Source organism: Macaca thibetana, chromosome 2 (assembly GCF_024542745.1).
Source record: "Macaca thibetana thibetana isolate TM-01 chromosome 2, ASM2454274v1, whole genome shotgun sequence".
Classification (NCBI taxonomy): domain Eukaryota; kingdom Metazoa; phylum Chordata; class Mammalia; order Primates; family Cercopithecidae; genus Macaca; species Macaca thibetana.
The window spans coordinates 77,421,776-77,443,725 of NC_065579.1; the positions used below are offsets into that span (position 1 = coordinate 77,421,776).

Consider the following 21,950-nt stretch of genomic DNA (forward strand, 5'->3'; position numbering starts at 1 on the left):
GTTTGCAGCCCTGAACTCTGTAGATATTTATTCTCAGTGCCTTTAGGCATAGAGATAAAGGAAATCTGTTTTCATTCTTCTTATAATCAGTTTTGCCCAAAACTGTTACCAACCCTTTTCTTCCTAGGGCACCTTCTGAAATAAGATATGTAAAAAATTATTCAGGTTAAGAACACCCAGATGTACTGAAATCACTGAAATACTGATGTAATTCGTACTATAGGAAAACTTACTATCATCTAATAATAACATTTTATTTAGTATCAATAAATGAAGTGTATTGTGAGAACTGGACTTAATCCTCCTCCAGGATAATCACATCCCCATGATATTGAAGCAATATTTGTATTTGTTTCGAATTCTTCAGATTTATTACAATAAAAGATGTCCTATACAAAGTATACATGCAATTATTATCTCACATCAGGTAAGAGACACACAGTTTCCTAAGTAAGGAAGGTAAAAATAACTAATGTAGCAAACAAAATCAAACTAACAGACAAAAAAACTGATCCATCAACCATGTATCCACGGAAAAACTCTCTCTGTATATACTGTCCATGACTTCTCTACATGTGCCCTCAAATAGCAACTGAGAACCTTGTCCCACATGCAAAGAAGTGGAAGATGATATTTTGACAACAATTCTCTTACTGTTGCAACTCATGTAGGCCCAAGAGCTAGCCAGTTCTAAATGCATGTAAAGTATATGGAAAGCACTGGCTGGATGGCTATATAAGCTGAATGATTCCCCATAGAAATCATGTAAATTGACTTGGGTACCCTAGGAGGGGAAAGAAAGACAATTCCACCTGACATATTCAAGAGAGAGATCTTATAGAGTCCCGAACAAAATGAAGTGATTTAATTGTGATAGGTTTTACACATGCCTCCAAATATTAGCAAACTAATGATTCAGGAAAAAAATTTTGAGCTCACATTAATGATTTCTTAATATAGCCCAAAATTAAGCAAATTAAGTAATTTAACTAAAATTGGAAAGTAGATAGTGGTTTTGGCAGCAATAAATGCCACTGCATTTAAATTGTGTTGCTAACCAGTAAATAAAATCATAATTTCTACACAGCAGTCTAGAAAATAGAAATGTGAAAAATATATATATTTTTGCAATCTTTAGGAAATTACAGAAAAATTAAAAGCTTGAAAATATAATTTTTTAAGTCTAGTATTTTGAGGGATGCTTTGAAATTGGAAATATTTTAAATATAATATTCTGATTAGGCAATTTTAAAATTTAAATTAAAAAATGTATAGTTTTCAGAAATGTAACTATGTTGTTGCATGAATGTCAAACAATCCTAAGAGTGCCTTTTGCATTTAAACAGGGTCATGTTAAAGAAATGTAGATTTCTGTGAACTTGCAACCGAGTGTCAATTAATGTAAATTATTGCTTTATCTAGGTTTTCTGTTAATGGAATGATTGCTTGCAGGTGTGTTTATAAAAGTATATCACTTAATTTATTGTTTACCGTTTCCCTGTCTGTGTTTGAAATGACCTTGAAACCATGACCTTTCCATAGAGTAGTCAATGTGACCACTTCCCTTCAATTACTTCATCCATTTCTGCCTTTCCAATCTTCTGATCTTTGACCAGTTATTACTATTTTTCAAGGCTGTCTCCCTGAGCTGATGAAACATAACTGTATTATATCTTATTTTTTCCCTTCTGGTTTCTGGGATTGTGTTTTTCATTCTTTGGGAGTTATATAGTAAATTTAGTTTTGGAATTACAAATATAATGAATAATGATCTCGGAAAAGACTTAGAAATTTTTCTAAAAATGTTTAACAATCCTTCCCTATGAAGTGTGCTTAGGCTTATGCCTGCTTCTTTGCTATTTATGTTATCGAAATCAGTACATGACTTTCAGTCCCCTTTTCCCTCTTTTTTCTATGACTGTTATTTTATGCATGACAAAATTCTCTTGCTTACTGCTGTGTGATTGGCTGTCTTTTAACTTGAGTGTCCTGTGTTTGTAGTGACTGCTTTTTGCATGAGGATTATTAAATGTCATACAAATTAAATGGTTGTGGAACCAAAAAAAGAACGTGGGACTTCACTTGCTTTTTTGTGTGCTGAGTATCTCAATTATGTGACACTTAAAATTACTTTCATATGCCCTTTGACGTCCCCTTTGGTATGCTCCTTTATTCTTGCAAATTAGCATTGTTAAGTATAATAAAACACTTAATAACATTCACAGTGTTTTAATACAATTATTCTCCTCAAACATGATCCTATTATAAATAACTATACTGAGCATGAAACTGCACTAAGGCATAAATCCATTATATTACTAAATTGATTATGAAATATAAGCCGTGACTCGGTAACTAGCTTAATAGCTAAACACCGACTTCTACTGATCGAACCTTTGCTCTGCCGAGTGATGAGACTATCTAGTGATACATTTGTGCAGGTTGCAAATGTCTTAAATCCACAAGTAATATTTAAATGAAAACACATGGGGAAATATTTGTGTAATGACAAGTAATTTTAAAAAGTCACAGTTTTGAAAAATTATGGATTAAAAATATGTAAAAACCAAATGTTAATGTTCTTAAAAAAAAAAAGAAGAAAATAGAAAAAGAACAACTTAAAATATTCATGTCTCTGTCTTCTCTAAGGTTATTATATTGTCTCAAATTTAAGAATGAATTTGACCTACTTTTTTTTTAATGTTGTCCCCAATTTAAATTAGAAAAGACACTGAATAAATTAAGAATAAAATAAAGCTAATAAAATTTTACCTTTTTGTAGGCAATGATTTTTTTTTTAATAAAAACATTTTCTTTGCTCATGACTTGAGTTTCAAGCCATAATGTATTTTTTATACTGGATATATTTACAACCCAAATCTTCTATGAGATATTTTGGGGAAAGGGATTTTTTTTTTCATAAATGAAAATAGGTAATCAATTATGATGTGACCACTTCCCCACTCTTTTTGGAAATATCCTTGAGAATTTTAGTATTTATATTTATTTTTTCCCCTCAGTCTTGTTTATTCTTGAATTGTCTTTTTTTTTCCCTCCATTTCTCCGTTCTCAATCCTAGGTCCCCTTACAAAGAAACAGACAGATGATTTAGGTGATAATGACGGTGCTGAAGATGAAGGTATTTTTTTTCACCAAATCTATTTGCATGACAAGGGCCTCAATCACTTTTTCCACCCCTTTCTATTTTTTTAACTTCTTGTCTTTTTTTGAAGAGTTGTTTTTAATTCCCATTTTTGATGTGTTTTGTCTTCTTGCTTGTTGTTACATACAAATATAGAGTATTAATTTTTTTAAAAAACTGAATGTTAAGTTTTACATTTTGATACCAACCATTGAAATGTTTTAAAAAGAGGGGCATTTTTTTTGTTTTGTTTTCTTGAACTGACTTTTGATATGTTTCATCCCACATTTTGACTGAATTTTGTCCACCTTCTTTGAACTAACAATCTCTCCCTTGTAGTCTCTCTGTGCCCATTTTGCATGTTTTCTAATCTATGTAAATATTTTCCTGAATATTAAAATGTGTTTCATTTTTACATTCGATATTTGTTTTAAAAAAACACAGACACCCAATAAACTGAAGGACAAGCTGAAAGCTAATATAAAGTGTTTCTTGAGCAATATATTTTAGATGAAAAAATACTGTTTTCTGTTGATTTGCTTAAATGTCGCATAAATACAATTAAGTTGTATACATAAGAACAGGCATTACAACTATTTAGAAAATTGTGGTAAACATTGTACAGCCATTTAAGTATTTTGGACTCATATGGTACTTTTGATAGAGTTTGTAGCTATTTTCTTAGACAAGATTCAATGAGTATTCTTTAATTTCAAAGAGACATAATTTCAAGATTGTCAAATAAAATATTCTGATTCTCAAACATTGCAACTATAAGCAATACAATATTTTCTACTTCATTAATATCAAAATTGTTTCTCCTTACAACTTTCATTTGATATACAATTCTGATTTACTCTATAAACCTAAGAACTCACTACCTAGATTGGCTTGACATTTCTGATTTCACTGTACCTTTACATGTTATTAAAGTTAGCTCATCTTTTTTGGTTCCAATCAGGATTAAAGCTTATGTTTTTTGTTTGTTTGCTTTGTTATGTTTTGTAATCCCAGGTTTCAAAGTAATTGCCAGAAATCTAGAAATTAAATCTCATAACGAAAATAATAATGTGGTAAGAAAAGTTTTCCAAAATAAAATAATCTACAGCCAGGCCAGCAGAAGTGTTTGTTCCATGAGTTGCAAGGGAACTATGGGTAAATAAATTTTTACTAAAATATTTGCATTGTTTTCATTGACATATATACATTTAATAAAGTCATTCACAACAGATAATTAAATTATAGAGGTAGAGTATTGAGAACTTAAAAATTATATTTGGTGTTAATATTTTTAAAATATGTAAGAATTATTTTGATTAAATGAAACGTATGACATTTGATTAAATATTTATTTACCACGAACACCAGCAGTGGATTAAAGATTAAACACAAAGCAGTCATTAATATTTGAAATAAATCATTATCGCTGTCCAAGAGTTATTATTCTGAATGTTAAATAGCAAAAAATAAACTTATAGTCTGAAGATGCAAATTCTGATTTCTTTAAACACTATTTGAAATTTGATGTATTCCAACATTTAGGATATGTTTTGACATTGTAGAACATTAATCACTGTCTCCAAAGCTATAAGAAGACTACTTCCACTTTCAGGCTTTGGGACTTTTTGGACCCCTTGAAAACCCTTAACTCCTAGAATTTGTTATCTAAATAATACTGAAAGCATTCGGGACTTCTTCATGTGTATCTTTGTAAAGGCCAAATTTTCCCAATTTAGGCAAAGGGTTAAAATACATTATTTTCCTATTTTAAAAATATTTTGATTGCTTATTTAATATGATTTTTTTTTTTTTTTTTTGTTAAAACAGCATCAAGTGAAGAATTTACCTATTTAGAGTAGGTAAGTCTGAGCAATCATAGCTAGGCCATGTAAACCTGAACCTATTTTATAGATATGTTTTGAAGCACATTTAACATTTTTAAATAGCCATTTAAAATATTCTCAAACCCTATTAAAATGTCAGGTAGTATTCAGGTTAAGTACTAAGCCATTCAGTCACAAGAGTTATCAAATCAATAAATATTTTTAAGTAATCAAAAGCGTAGAATGTCAAAGCAGTCAATTCCAGTTCGGTCTCTTCCTCTGTGTTGTTTTGGATAATTGTTTTGAAACAAAAAAGATGAATTCAGATATCCTACAGGGGAAAAGAAACCTTTTATAGAAATGTCTGAGCATTTTAAACTCAATTCTTCTTCTTATTATTTTGTAGATGTGGCTGTGAATAAAAACTGTGCTCAATATCTACATTGAATTTGTTCCAAATGTTGACTCGACATCACTGGACATAAAGCAACAAATATGAAAGACTTGATAAGTAACTTCATTTACATCAGTCAGAAGTCAGGTCATCAGATGACTTACGTGAAATTCCCCATTACTTCCCAGTTCCCCTCTACCTATTATGGGCTTGATTTCAGGTCCCAATCTCAGCCACTGAATAGTGAGGCCACCAGGCATATTGCTGGGGCTTGCTGCTCACTGACTTACCCTGATGGAAGGCTTCTTTATGGAGCATTATTTGTTACTTCTAATTCTTGTGTCCCTGCTATCACTCTTTTGCCACATTTTGTCAAACACAATTATATCATTTTTCATTTAAGTTTTATAACAACTAAAAGAATGGTATATCTTTTTTTGTTTTGTTTGTTTGTTTGTTTTCTTGACGAAGTTTCCTTCTGTCACCCAGACTGGAGGGCAGTTGCATGACCTTGGCTCTCTGCAAACACCGCCCCCTGGTTCAAGCAATTCTCCTGCCTCAGCCTCCCGCGTAGCTGGGATTATAGGCGCCTGCCACCATGCCTGGCTAATTTTTGTATTTTTAATAGAGACGTGGTTTCATCATGTTGGACAGGCTGGTCTCGAACTCCTGACTTCAGGTGATCCACCCACCTCAGCCTCCCAAAGTCCAGGGATTACAGGCGTGAGCCACCATGCCTGGCAGACTTGTGTATCTTTTTTTTTTTTTTTTTTTTTTTTTTTTTGAGACAGAGTCTCGCTCTGTCGCCCAGGCTGGAGTGCAGTGGCCGGATCTCAGCTCACTGCAAGCTCCGCCTCCCGGGTTTACACCAATCTCCTGCCTCAGCCTCCATAGTAGCTGGGACTACAGGAGCCCGCCACCTCGCCCGGCTAGTTTTTTGTATTTTTTAGTAGAGACGGGGTTTCACCGGGTTAGCCAGTTTGGTCTCGATCTCCTTACCTCGTGATCCGCCCGTCTCGGCCTCCCAAAGTGCTGGAATTACAGGCTTGACCCACCGCGCCCGGTCCAGAATTGTGTATCTTTAAGATAATTCCATAGTTACAAACAAGACTAATCTGAAGTGACAAAAATGCTTCAAAGTAACATCCCAGATTTCTATCAACTTATTTTAAAAATTCAAGAAGTATTTTTTTTAAAAAAAATTAATGGTGCTAATAGTATCTTCATATTAACATTTCAATATTTAGCCTGGGTGTGGTGGCTCACACCTGTAATGCCAGCACTTTGGGAGGCCAAGGTGGGCAGATCACTTGAGGTCAGGAGTACAAGACAAGCCTGTCCAGCATGGTGAAACCCCATCTCTATTAAAAATTAAAAAATTAGCCCAGCATGGTGGTGAGCACCTATAATCCCAGCTACTCAGGAGGCTGAGGCAGGAGAATCACTTGAACCTGGGAGGTGGAGATTGCAATGAGCCCAGATTGCACCACTGCACTCCAGCCTGGGCCATAGAGCGAAAGTCCATCAAAAAAATAAATAAATAAATAAATAAAAATAAAAATAAAATAAATGCAATTTTATATCCTGTATAGTTCCTTTTGAGACAATTTTTTGTAGATTTTGAATTTTTTAAACTAAAAAGATATGTTTAATTCTGTTATGTCCGGTTTAACAAGGAGAAATTCAGTCAACGCTTCTATGTTCATTCAGTGGTTCTGAATGATAACCTGAGGTTGGTAAAAATGGCTGGAGGCACGAAAGTCTGCCTTGAAATGTTTTTTATAATAGAGAAATATATAATTGAGGCAATACTTCACAATTTCAAAACTGTTAATCCTAAAAACTCTAAAATATGGGCAATTAAATACTTCATAAGTCCTTTAAGATGGAAAAAAAAAACCAGTAAACATATTTAATGATTATATCACTAATAATTATACACTAGGATCATTAATGGAAATTGTGATTTCAAACCCTGGTTGCCAGGCACAAATAAATCCCCATTAACTGCTCTAGATCTATTGATACTTGCTACATTGGCTTAAAATTTGAGTCTATAAGAAAGACTAAATAGGTACTAAAATTTTAAATCAAGGTGTTTACTCAGACTCCAATTTTTTTTTAAACTGTTTATGTTTAGCAAGGCTTAAAACCATTGCAAATAACAGAAATTATAAACATGCCTGGCAAACATTTGTACTTTTACTGGAACTGAGTTAGTATTTTAAAATTTCTGAGAGGGTTCTTAGAAATTTTAGTAAAGTCAATAGATGCTGTTTAAGCAAAGTAAAAAATCTTAAGTGAAAATTCATAGTTCACAAATTCTACCATATTTATAGGTGGTTAAATATGTAACGAGGTTTAAAGAGACAACTTGGTTCTAAAAAATTAATTATAAATTAATAAGCTGCATTTGATATATTTGCACAGAAGATGAATGCCCCCCTCAACATTATTATTAAAATGATGGAATTAGAAAATGGTATTCAATGGTAGTCTGTCTGATATATTAGTTTTATTTATAAAGAGTCTGGTTCTTTCTAAAAACAAATAAATACTTATAATTGAAGCTCTTTATATTTGCTATTTACATTAAAAAAAAAAAACTCTATAAACTAAGCATAAAAGTTAAGCGTAAGATAGAAATTTGTAGTAAAACATTATACAAAGTAAAGCCTGGCCAGGCGTGGTGGCTCACACCTGTAATCCCAATACTTTGGGAGGCCTAGGAGGACGGATCACCTGAGCTCAGGAGTTCAAAACCAGCCTGGCCAACATGGTGAAACCCCATCTCTATTAAAAATGCAAAATTAGCCTGGCGTGTTGGCAGGCACCTGTAATCCCAGCTACTCAGGAGGATGAGACAGGAGAATAGCTTGAACACTGGAGGTGGAGGTTGCAGTGAGCTAAGGTCATACCACTGTACTCCAGCTTGGGTGACAAGAGCAAAACTCCATCTCAAAAATAAAAACAAAATTAAAAAAGTCTAAGATGGACCACTCTGACAATGCACTATTAAAGGCTTCCAATTTTTCTTGTAACAGAAAATGTCCAAAGTTTCTATGGTTTCTCAAACTTCGTTAGCAATATAAAGGTTTGTTATGTCCAAGAATTTTACCTATTTTAGTAAGTACTATAATTACTTTTGCACCAACCTAATAATACTTTTTATAACATAAATCTCAGGGATACTTCAAATGAAAAATATGTTTTAGAACACAGCATAAGAATCCCAGAGAACTGTATTTAAAAGAACTGCTCAATATCTTAAGTTATTAGGCAAGGCTGAAATGTGAAAAGTTTGAAAAGGCAAATTCAAATTAAGATTAACCCAAACTATCAGTAATTCTTTCAAGTCAAATTTTCAAAGGAAAATAAAAAGATACCACTCAAAATAGCTCCTAGAATCTACTGTCATATTTTCAGTGTTTTCTGACAATGTCCACTTAATTCCGTTATTAAATATAAAACGTGGCAGTTCTTCTCAATGTGTGCCTGTATTGTTTTCCAGGTGAACAGAATGGTTCTACCAAGATTTCATTACTGTTCACAGTTGGTGCTTTGTAATTCTGTGTAATTTTAATTAAAGAAGAATTCTGAAACAGCCTCCCTCTGTGCTACCTCCAAGCATACAATTAGCAGAGTACAGTGTCTGCTGTGAACAGTCAGTTAATGATTTCAGTTTAATAATTTATTATTGCTTCTTCAGTGCCAGCCACACTAGAAAAATAAGAAACTGAAACTGTATGTAGCAAACAGGCATTTAAGGTGCATGGTTTAACAATCTCAAAAGGATTACTTTCTCTGTGTAAGTCAGCCTAACATCTCCACAAGCCCCAAATCCTTATAAGTGAATGAGTACTACTTTTTTCTCCCAAGGTTTCAAGGAGAAAATAAATTTAGATTTTCCTCTTAAATGTGTCTGTGTTTAGTGAATGGTTCCTATGTCAAAATATCCTTCCCTCACTACTTAAAAACAAGACATTCTTCTCAAATATACCTTTGGGGTATTAGAGGGGTATGAGTAACTTTATACACTGGTATTAAGTCAAATTTAAATAGTCTTTTAAAAAAGGTTGTAAGTTCTGCAATGAGCTATTTCCCCAATTCGAAAATCTGGTTAACCAAGCTGAACTGCAATTCTTGAACCTAAAATGATTCTTCATTTAAAGAAATTACTTTATTATTACACTAGAGAAATCAAGGCATTTACATTACACAATCTATTTTTTACAAAAAATGCAAAGCAATCTCTAAGTAATCACTAGTTCTTTCAATAAATTTGTATTCTATTAGTCCATTCTGAAAATTGGCACCTCGATTATAAGGATGTTGGAGAGTTAAGTTTGATAAAAAATTTCAAAAACAAAGGAACAAAAACATACTATTAAATTATACTTTTTAATATTGGCATAAAAAAGATAATACACTTGATGTAATTTGTTTCAATTGTGGGTATAAGAGATCATGGGCTATTATATAATAGTAATGTTTTATTTATGTATATATTCAGAGCCATATATATAGATACATATAATATTTCAAATATTTCAATCTGTATAATTCATAGATAAAACTATATTTGCTGATATACAGTTAGACTTCTCTACAGAAATCAGTACATTTTTTCATATTGATTAAAATTATCTTATTTTATTTATATATTATTTCTAGATCCTTATTGAAAATTACATAATTGAGGAAAAGTATGAAAAAAGCAAATATATTTAATAAAATTCAGAGCTGTAGAAATCACTTTAACCCTAAATTTTTTTTTTTTTTTTTTTTTTTTTTTTTTTTTTTGAGACGGAGTCTCGCTCTAGACCAGGCTGGAGTACAGTGGCCGGATCTCAGCTCACTGCAAGCTCCGCCTCCCGGGTTTACGCCATTCTCCTGCCTCAGCCTCCGGAGTAGCTGGGACTACAGGCGCCCGCCACCTTGCCCGGCTAGTTTTTTGTATTTTTTTAGTAGAGACGGGGTTTCACCGTGTTAGCCAGGATGGTCTCTATCTCCTGACCTCGTGATCCACCCGTCTCGGCCTCCCAAAGTGCTGGGATTACAGGCTTGAGCCACCGCGCCCGGCATTAACCCTAAATTTTTACACTTTACATTTGAACTTAGCTCTATCCCATCCCATGTCTACAGGATAAAACATAGAGCCAAAGTGTGAAGAAGAAGAGTATATTAGCTACACAAAGAAAGTAAAAAAAAATATTTTTCTGTTCTCTTCTTCCAAAGGGTAAGGGGCGCTGGATATAGTGGATGTCCTGAATTTCCCAAAAAATTTCATTCTAATGACATTCCCCTAAATGCAACAAGAGAAGCACAGATGTACATGACTTTACTGCCTAAACATTCATCTGAAATTCCTTAGGTAGTAAACTGAAACATCTTGCATAACACAATACTGTAATTACGTTCACACATTGGAGCATAAATGAGTTGATGTAATCATGTTGCATTTGACACAAAGCTTTACAGTACATAAGAAAGGATAAACAGATTGTTTTATTCACAATAGCAATAATACCATTGTCTTTAGTTTATGGCTCATAAATGTCATGTGAAGTCTATAATAGTTTTAAAAAGTAGTCCTAAGAATCATTGCCATTCTATTTCTTTTGCTTTTACTGTCACTTGAGGAATTAATCAAAATGCACTAAAATTCATATCTAATTTTAATTTGTCTAAGTTTTATAACTCAGTTTGCAACTTGTAAACAAAATTTTGATAGAAAACAATGGATGCCTATTGCTATTTCCACAATAGCTATTTATCTGAGTTGCTTAAGAAACACTTTAATAAAAACAGCAGTTTAAGAACTATATTAAAATTATGCCCTCTTTTCTCTAAGATGGAAAATGTATTCTCTACTTCACTGTGTGTTATTTTTGAGGATAAGAAAGATTGTCAACCATTTGTTTTCCAGATATTCGGGACAGTGGGGGTCCCAAACCAGTGATGGTGTATATCCATGGTGGCTCATATATGGAAGGTACTGGAAATTTATATGATGGAAGTGTCTTGGCAAGTTATGGCAATGTGATCGTCATCACAGTCAACTATCGACTTGGGGTACTCGGTAAGAAGAATCTCTTTACCATTTTCACGACGAATCCATGAAGTATATGATGGTTTTGTTTTGATTTGTTTTGTTCTGCTTTGCTTTGTTTCACCCATGTTTTTATGCTTGTTGACGTTCTTGAACCCAAATTTTTTATAGTTTCAATGAACTCTATAGGTTGGCTTTATGATGTGAAACTAAAAGGTGATGAAATTATTTATGTTGTCATGGAATGTACTTCCTGGTTTATAAAACTCTGAAAGGCAAAATAGTAGGGCCTTATTGAAGAAGAGTTCGTCCTTGAACAAATATTTCCTTCTTCTGCTTTTCTATTTACAATAATGTAAGATTGCCTGAGGTTTGGTGTGAGCTAAGATGTAAGTTTACATTATCTTCTGGAGTATGTATATGGACTCGCTTTTGGGAATGATTGTTTGCCATTGTGATGGAGGTTTCTTTGGTTTGTTGTTGTTATTTTGGTTCCATGATAATTAGTAATATTTTTCTGAATGTATTCTGATTGAATTATTTAATTTGAAAAAAGCATACATGGATTTTATAAAGTAAGAAAGAATTCAGTTCAATGATGCATACTCTTGCCAAAAGAATGATAAAATAAACACGAAGTGGAGATTTTTAGCTGTGATGAGAGAAATATTATTTATAAAATAACTTAGGTACTCTGAGATAGGCATGTTATCTTATGCAATAATCAGTTTTTAAAAGATAAACTTGCTATTCTAGTATATGTTTGTTATAATGTTGCCACAATTTGAGGAGTAAAATTACTGTATGATTTAGTAAAACATCTTTATCTGTGATGTACTTAACAGAATTTGCTAAAAGAGCATAATGCATCCACAAAATATTTAAATTTTTATTCTTGATTGTTCTCCAAGTCTTATCCCATACTATACACTTGAAGAAGTATAAATTATAATTTTGTTTCTACACAAAGAAGCACCTCACTCTTTCATTTTATTATCTAAAATATTCTGGAAAAGGACTTTGAATTATATTCCTTTTTATAATAATTGGTAGAATCATATCTTTTATCCATGTTAAGAATCAGAATTTTTTCCTCTTCCATGTTATCCTAACTCCTATGCAGTCATAATTCTGTGTTTAAGCTTATCACAAAGGTAGAATAGTTTTAAAAGGTAGAATAATTTTTGTGAATCAAGTTTATAGTCTAGAGGAAGGAGACATTTTACCAATGTGAAGGTTAAGTCTCAATCATTTTCTAGTTTGCTTTTTTGAAATTTGGAGTGTGGTGAATGACCATAGATGTGCTGCATCAGTATAGGTATAAAATATTTCTGTAGCATTGATCAAATACACATGAGATCCTCCATAGTGTCTAATCATCCATTGCATCAAACATTCACACGATTTCTGTGGGCTGGGATAAGTGTCTTTCCACCAATGAAAATTCTGTGTATTAGAAGACGTACAAATGATTGCTCATAATAATTCTTGAATCTTAAATCTTGAATTCTTAAATCTTAATGTTGTCATTTGTTTCCTGTGGAACATTTTAATCGGAAGGAGGGTTTTTAATATTTTAATGCATTGAATTTTAATTGTAGTATTGTTGAGAGCTCAGTTGTTTTTGTTGATTATTATTCTTCTATTTTTCTAAGTTTTCAAGTGAAAAATCCTGAGCAGTGACCAGTTTGCCAGATGAAACTTTAAATTGAAATGCTAAATTATGGTAACAGTGTTTTTAAGGACTTGAACATCCAGTTAGTCATATATATTTATTTTATTTAAGAAATGCTTTGGTCACAACTTTTTTTTTTTTTTTTTTTGCCTCTTTCTGTTACTGGTTTTGATTATATAAAGCAAGATTTCATAAAATAAACTTTGTTGTTATGTTAATATAAACTTTACCCATTCTTTTTCTTTTTATGTATTCAGAACTGATGAGGACTTGACTTTGACCTGATTTTAATCCTATATTCATGCCCATGCCCCATTTTAAATGCCACACTGTGAGGATTAGATTGCAAGGCAATGGATTAACTCGCCAAAATATAAAGAACTCAATCACTTGGTTTAGATAGTAGCAGACAGCAGACAGTGTTGATGTTATCGAAGTATGATTTCCCAGTGTTAAATATTTGTTCTGGCTCTACTGTACCCTAGAATGTAACATTTAGTTGTCTTTTCTCCTTTATTTCTCTTAAACACATTATACACTGATAACAAGCCAAAGGCTGTCCTTGATAGACCTCTTCTCAATGTGACAAAGCATAAACTCTGTGAAACATTGTTTAGGTAGACTTTAAGACATTAGCTCTCGAACAGATGTATTCTGGTCACTTTTTTTGAAAAATATGTGTTGGGTATTGTGAACATGTATTTAAATAAATTAATTCATAAAAGAGAAATTATCAGAACATGTGTTTCAGCATATTTTGCATGAGTGCTGCACCACAGCAAGATCAACAGCTCATCTGACAGAACTGCAACAATAAAGACTGTAGACTTTTGAGGCTGGTGTTGTAAATAATTTGTCTAACAGTAAAAAGGTAAGCCAAGGTTTCTTGGGTGTGGGATCCAAGACTACGGCTGTCTAATTTGCACTTGAGTGATTAAGTAGGAAATAAGATATGATCCCACATCTGAGGAAATCCTGAGCTGTGTTTTCACTGGGGTATTTTGGTGTGAAAGAAATAGATTTGGGGGTCCAATGGACAAAATGGGTAATTATAAGATCATTGATTCGAGGTGACTGGCTGGAACAATCAAGATGTCTGCAACAGGTAGTGCAATTTGTGTCGATCTGAACTTACCATGTGGAGGTGGTGGGGAATCTTACAAGTTTTGTTTTTCATTTTGCTTTTAGTGATGAGTAGAGATGTGTTAATGTTTCAGTTAGAAGATTCATACAGCTATGTAGCTGCCAATTTTTCAGTTTAGAGATTTCATGTTAAAAACTTGTTTATTACAAAGTAGGAATAGAATAGAAGAAAAAAAAATACCTCCACTGTTCCTCAGAAGAAGCTAGTAACAGGTCAGAATTAGTTCTTCTACCAACACCCTTTAGTGGTTTCCTTTGGAATGGTAACACAGAATATCACTCTTACTGTGTTGTGTATGATTTTCACCCACCCTGGAAATGCTATTCAAAATGATAGGAAAAACTGCCAATAAGATTGACAAAGAGGGAAGGGAATGCAGGACTCTGCCTGCTAACCTCATTCCCTAGTTTCATGTTAGAGCTCCCAGAGACCTCCTACTATTTAGCCTCATACTTCTTATACACTGAATATTTAACTTTTCTTTCACTTTTGGCTATACACATTCTTTGTCCTCAGTCAGTTTTGACATAAACTTTCCATATTTGCTTTCTTCAGCATCTATTATTTGATACATTGTTACATAGTCCTTAAATACGTTTAAAATTATTGTTAGTAGGGTATTTTTTTAACATTCTAGTGTATGATTTATAATCATCTTGGAAATGTAGGGAGAAATGGCCAGGTGCGGTGGCTCACGCCTGTAATCCCAGCACTCTGGGAGGCCAAGGTGGGTGGATGGCCTGAGGCCAGGAGCTCGAGACCAGCCTGGCCAACATGGTGAAACCTCATCTCTAGCAAAAGTGCAAAAAATTAGCTTGGCGCAGTGGTGGGTGCCTGTAATCACAGGCTGAGGCAGGAGAAGCATCACTTGAACCTGGAAGGTGGAGGTTGCTGTGAGCTGAGATTGCGCCATTACACTCCAGCCTGGACGAGAAGAGCGAAACTCAGTCAAAGAAAGAGAGAGAGAGAGGAAGAGAGGAAGGGAGGAAGGGAGGAAGGGAGGAAGGGAGGAAGGGAGGAAGGGAGGAAGGAGGGGTGGGAGGGAAAGAAAGAAAGAAGAAAGAGAGAGAGAGAAAGAAAGAAAGAAACAAAGAAAGGAAGGAAGGAAGGAAGGAAGGAAGGAAGGAAGGAAGGAAGGAAGGAAGGAAGGAAGGAAGGAAGGAGAGAGAGAGAAGGAAGGAAGGAAGGAAAGAGAGAGAGAGGGAGGGAGGGAGAGAGAGAGAGAGAGAGAGAGAGAGAAAGAAAGAAAGAAAGAAAGAAAGAAAGAAAGAAAGAAAGAAAGAAAGAAAGAAAGAAAGAAAGAAAGAAAGAAAGAAAGAAAGAGAAAGAAAGAAAGAAGGAAAGAGAGAAAAGAAAGAAAAAGAAAGAAAAGAAAGAGAGAAAGAAAGAGAAAGAAAGAAAGAAAAGAAAGAAAGAAATAAAAGAGAAAAGAAATGCAGGGAGAAATATTGATGTGTTCTTAAAGGGGGAAATAATCAAAATTAAATGTTCTGATTATAACTAGGGTAAACATATTCTTATGAACAAGAATTACAGAATATATAAGATAAGAATTGAAAGAGAATATAAAATAAGTCACTATTAGATGAGGTGTTGTACACTAAACTTTTTTTAAATAGAAATTATTTAAATGATAATATTGACAAATCTCAAAAATGAAAAAAATATGTTAAGTAATTTATCATTAAAATGTTTCAACTACTTATTTAAATTTAGAATAAATCTATAAATTACTTATGGAGTAAAAGAAAAATTTTAATACCCCTGTGAGGATCTTACTTGGGCAAACAAGATTTTAATCTGGTGGAAATTTAATCAGTTACTTTTATCTTGACATAAATATCTTGGAGGTAATTCTGCAATTCATAATTCTAGCCCATGTGATTTATTTTAGAAAAAAAGTGTTAAATAGTTTAGAAGTACTGATATCTATCTGGAAATTTGGCACATTTTTGGAAAAGGATCTAATTAAATATTTTACTTAGTAATTGAATATTACACCATCCATCCATGGAAAAAAATAATTTAAAGTGCTAGCTCACCTACTTGTATTTAAACAATTACATTTAGTTTACTTTATAATTTTATGTGGGGCTAAATTGTTTAAAACAAGCTTTTGTTAACTTTACTACATATACATTTAATGAACACTTTTATTTTTATTCTATTAGATATGGTTAATGAAATTTTAGACTATGCAATAATAATGCTTCAAGTATTATTAGATAAATGGCAACAATAAGTATAACTTTAGGCCAGGCATGGTGGTGCACGCCTGTAATCTTAGCACTTTGGGAGGCTGAGGCAATAGGATCACTTGAGCCCAGGAGTTCAAGACGGGTCTGGGCAAAATTGCGAGATTGTGCCTCTATAAAAAATTTTCAAAAACTTAGCCAGATGTGGTAGCATGTGCTTGTATTCCGGGCTACTCAGGAGACTGAGGCGGAAGAATCAGTTGAGGCTGTGATCCCACAACTGCACTCCAGCCTGGGTGACAGAGTGAGATCTTGTCTTAAAAAGGGTACTTGTGTATACACACACACACACACAACATACATGTACATATATATATATATATATATATATAACTTTAGTGTGGTCAGTCATCAAATCAATAACACTTGTTTTCAGCATTATACACCTTTTCTGAGGGATAAAAGTGAGGACAGTATAGTTTTTATCTTTAAAGAGTTTTCAATATAGTTGAGGAGAGAAACAGTAGAAAATAATAATTGATATTCTACTTTATATTTATAATATATTGGTTTATTAATTGATCTGTGTGAATAGATTCACTTGATATATAAAAGAAAACAACAAGAGAAAAGGAAGGAAGGAAGGGTAGGATATCTGATGGATTAGTAAGGATATAGTAATTGATATTTATATTTGAATCTGATTGGCCGAGGATCAAGGAAATTTGCTAAAGCCTGTGCATTGATCATGATTTAAAGAGAGAAGCGTATTAATTCCTCAAGTGGGACAATGTTTTGTCATTGTTCCTCCTGTTTATTGCATTGTTTTTGTTTCTGTCTGACTCTTTAAAAGAAACCACAAAAAACAAAAGTCCCAAACTCCAAAACAAACTAATATTCTACAACACATTCAAATGTGTTCTTGGGAGACAGAAAGAGAAGGAGTCAGTTTGTCTATAGAGTCCAGACTGTTTTCAAGGAAATGGTTGTACCTGAGGAAGGCCACGAGGAGTGGATTATCCTTGGTATTGACTGAAGTAAAGGGAGGAAGACAATCTTCATTTTTATTTTCATTTATTCATACTAATTTGAAAAAGTGGAAGTAATTTGTGACAATGCACACAAATAAATAGATTGGTAAAATCATAGTTGAATAGTAATGCTTATAGAGAAAATGATACAGAAAGTTAGGTCATGAATATGTACAACAGTTGAACATAGATGCATTTCCTAGTTTTCTAGAAGCATGGTAAACTATAATGGATTAAATTTCATAATTATCATAACCCCCAAAAGGAAACAAACATATTAACTCGAAAAAAATACACAAATAATTGTTTTTCTTACATTGTACTACAGAAGAATTTATCATATGGGTTGTATTGCTTCTATTTGAAACAAGTGACAATATAGGAATTGTGTGATGATCTTTGTGTCATTATAAGATTCAAAAAATATTCTCAGTATATGATTATTTATAGTAACCTTCTGTAAAAGCCAAAGACATAGTAAAAGCAGCTGGGAAAAAAAAGGTAGCGAGGCCGAGAGCTAGGCCTGTGTCCTCCCATGGACGACCTTGACTTCCCAGCAGCCCCTGCGCCGGGCCCGTGGGGTTCGTGGGGTCCCTGGCTTTCACCCAGGGTACGTGTCTCGCCCATGAGCGGCACCCCATAGCATCATAACTTCATAAGTGCTCATAACTTCTATAATGTCATTTTAGCAAAGAGCTAACCAAATGCAATCTGGGTAAGATATTTGGTGATTTCACTTATAATAGGATAGAGCTAAAATCCAATTTAGAGCAATGGATGGTTTATTTGATCCATAGATTTCTTCTCTCAAATATGTTATATCAACTGGGTTTTAATAAGGGCCAGATGGTAATCAATTTTAGATTGAGTGCTAAAATGAGCTCCTGGAATAGAGAAACTATTTGTCCTTTAGCGGCCGGTGCGGGGGACAACTTTAGATAGGTAATGATATTTTGCAAAGTTGACTGTTCATTATTTTTATTCCCTTACTCCCTCCAAAATGGTATCAGGTGGCCTGCAGTAAAAGCAGCTATTTATTTATGCCCAAAACATAGAAAAAATCTGAGAGTAAGCATGCCAATTATTGTGGATGTTAGTTAAAAGAAGAAAAATGATGTGGTTTAGGTAATTCATTCATTTATTCTTTCAGCCATTTTTTCCCTTATTCTCTATAGATTGAGCAATATTATGTATGTCATTCTCTTAGCTATTAAGGGTATTGTGAAAAATAAGCTATATGTGATCCTTGCTATCAGTAGATTGTTAGCTTTAGGGAAGGTAGAAAATAAATAATTAAACAAATCATATAGTTTGCTAGATAATGATTGAATGAAAAGTTAATTTTCTTAACAATTGCCTATATAATAAATTCTAGAGAAATCGTGCAATGAGAAGGGAGCTACTTTATTTTAGAAACACAGAGCAGTTTCCCTGAGGAGGTAACATTCAAGTTTCCATTTCTTTTCTTTCAAGTTTCCATTTATTTTCTGTCTTTCCTTCCTCCCTTCCTCCCTTCCTCCTTCCTTCCTTCCTTCCTTCCTTCCTTCCTTCCTTCCTTCCTTCCTTCCTTCCTTCCTTCCTTCCTTCCTTTCTTCTTCTTTTTCTTTTTTTCTTTTTTCTTTTTTTTTTTTTTAACACGGAGTCTCCCTCTCTGTTACCCAGGCTGGAGTGCAGTGGCTCACTGCAACCTCTGCCTCCCAGGTTGAAGTGATTGTCCTGACTCAGCCTCCTAAGTGGCTGGGACTACAGGTGTGTGCCACGCCCCACTAATTTTTTGTATTTTTAGTAGAATTGAGGTTTCTCCATGTTAGCCAGGATGGTCTCAATCTCCTGACCTCACGATCTGCATGCCTCAGCCTCCCAAAGTGCTGGGATTACAAGCATGAGCCACCACACCCAGCCCCATTTCTTGTACTCTGCCGAGAAAGTCCTTGTCAAGATTCCCAAAGACCTCTCGATTGCCACCTCCATTAGTCACTTCTCTGTGTTTATCTTGTATGATCACTTCCTAGCACAGGACACAGTTAACCATTCCTTTTTTGGCCTGCTTGTTTCGTGGCATCACCCAGGATTTTCCTCCTACCTCCCTGACTGCTTCGTCTCAGTCTCCTTTGCTGACTCCTGCTCTCCTACCCTGACCTCTAAATGTTGTGCAGTTAGGCATAATCCTTGGCTCTCTATCCTTCTCTCTCCATGATATGCCTTAAGGAATCATTTGCATTGCTTTAAATGCCATCTCTATGGAAGTGACTTTTCAAAACTGTATCTTCAAGACTAACCCTTCCTCAGAACTCCAGCCTTTCATATACTTCTGTATACCAACCCTTCCGATGTAGATGTCTAATGAATATCTCAAACTTAACATGGCTGAAATATGTTGAATTTCTCAGGCCTCCTTTTCTTATTGACTTCCACAACTAGGTTATAATATTATTATGTCATTCTGTTAGTTATTAAGGATATTGTGAAAATCCTTAAATTATATTATAATAATTATTTATAATGGTCAATTAAATATATTTACAAAATTATAAATATAATTTATAATAAATATAATATAGTCAATAATGAAATACTATAATTATATATTTAAATTTTTAACAATAGTTATAATTAAATCTATAATATCTAATTATAATTCTCAAATACTATAATTATAATTACTATAAGATTATAGCCTAGTTGTATAAGTCAATAATAACCTGATAATCATTGCAACAACAGCAATAGTGGACACATTCATTGAAGACTTATATTCCAAAGTTTGTTTTAAGAAGTTTACATGGATTGCGTTATTAAATTCTCACAACTCTATGAGGTAGCATGGTTAGTTTCCAGATTTCATAAATGCAGAAACAAATGAGTAGAGAGGCTAACTAATGTATTTACAGTCACACAAGCTAAACAGCATTCAGTGGTGGAGACAGGATTCTAACCTCTCTTAACAACACTGTACTGATATCATTGGCCTTATCCATCTGGATGATCAAGTAAAAACTCTTTATTTTTCTATGTTTTCTAAAATGCTAGATTTAAATCAGTGAAATTATCTTTTAACAACATGCATTATAACAGCTCACTTCTCTGCTTAACCCACTCTAGTGGCTTCCCATTATTAATTTAGTATAAAATTGAAACTTCATCCCTGCTTTGTCTGGCAAAAGCCCTCATGAAGTGGTCTTGGCCTGCATTTCTTAGTTCATCTCAAAACACTCTTCCTCTCTGTTCCAGCAGTCATTTATTCTTCATACACATCAAACTTTCTCCCATTTTACGTGTTACATGCCTGGTGTTTCCTCTACCCCAGATCTTTGTGGGGCCAGTTCTTTATCATTCTCATTGTGGTTTAAATGTCATCTTCTCAAGGAGATCATCCATGTTCATCCAGTCTAACAAGAGCCATCACTTCGTGCCATCTCCCTTTAAAAATTGTCTGCATCACAGTTATCATCTCTGATTATCTTCTGTTTATATTGGTATTGTTCATTTTGTTATTGTCTAGCTCCGCAAAGCCCAAAATAGTTTCTGGCATAGGATATTTTATCAGAAAATATTTGTGAATGAATTTAAACTGGATCTCAAGGGTCAATAGGTGTTGATCCGATGTGGTCATAAAGTGGAGGAGGCAGAGCTGTGGGTAGAAAAGAGGGTCTGGGTGAAAACCAGAGGAAGGAAACAGTTTTGCATGTTAACAGAGCTGAGCAAACTCAGCTGGAATGCTCAGTGTTCAATAAAGTTAAAAACATACGTAGCAGGCTGTGCGGCACCTTGTTAAAGATTTAGGACTTCTATGAACAATCAGAAACAATTATAAGAGACTGAGTGGGTAAGTGACATGATTAGATCTGCATTTTAAAAATGTTTTAGTAGGCCTAGACCTTGATCAAAGTTGACATTCTGCTGTGGATACAAAAAGCCCAGCTAATACCTCATTAAAGTGAGACGGTTGGTAGTCAATGGATGAGGCAGATATTTTGCTCACAGAAGATTGAGGGACCTGCTGAGGCTGGACTCACTCAGGTAAGTATAAGAATCTATTTTTTACACAAAAAGCAACAGAGATTTTGGCAGTTTTTCTTCCTTTATCTTGATAATGGAGTCAATCAAACCAGCATTGTGAAGAGTTCTTCTGAATGCCTGCTTTGAAGGAGTGAGAATCAATATCAGTTATATTTCAGAGACTGGCAAATATGAGAGATTATAATATAGTTAGTAACTTGTTTCATGCCTCCTTATTTCTTAATGTTTGTATGTTATTAATATGGCTTCATTTAAGTTTTGGGTTGTCCTAAAAAGGATATCTTATTATTTCTAATTATTGTCTTGATAGTCTTTGGGCAAATTCTGGGAGGAATTTGAGAATATGTGGTTTATGATTTTCTCAAGTTGTTAAGATCAGTGATTTGGAATAAGACTACAGAACATAGTATCAAAATTTCCCTCATTCCTAGTTAAAGCATTCTTCTAGGACTAGAATTCAACAACCATTTCCAG

At 33.8% G+C, this 21,950-nt stretch overlaps 1 protein-coding gene across 17 annotated transcripts in view; it reads left to right on the top strand.

Annotated features, from left to right (window-relative positions):
• Positions 1 to 21,950, top strand: part of NLGN1 (neuroligin 1) — a 907,062-nt gene that overhangs the window by 402,890 nt on the left and 482,222 nt on the right. For 14 of the 17 annotated variants that reach the window (XM_050780075.1, XM_050780084.1, XM_050780090.1 and 11 more), the window contains one exon: positions 11,289 to 11,441. In XM_050780075.1, the coding sequence (XP_050636032.1) occupies positions 11,289 to 11,441 (153 nt within the window). Of the gene's footprint in view, positions 1 to 3,079; positions 3,140 to 11,288; positions 11,442 to 21,950 lie in introns of all 17 variants that reach the window. The other 3 variants (XM_050780080.1, XM_050780082.1, XM_050780074.1) reach the window with 1 other exon arrangement.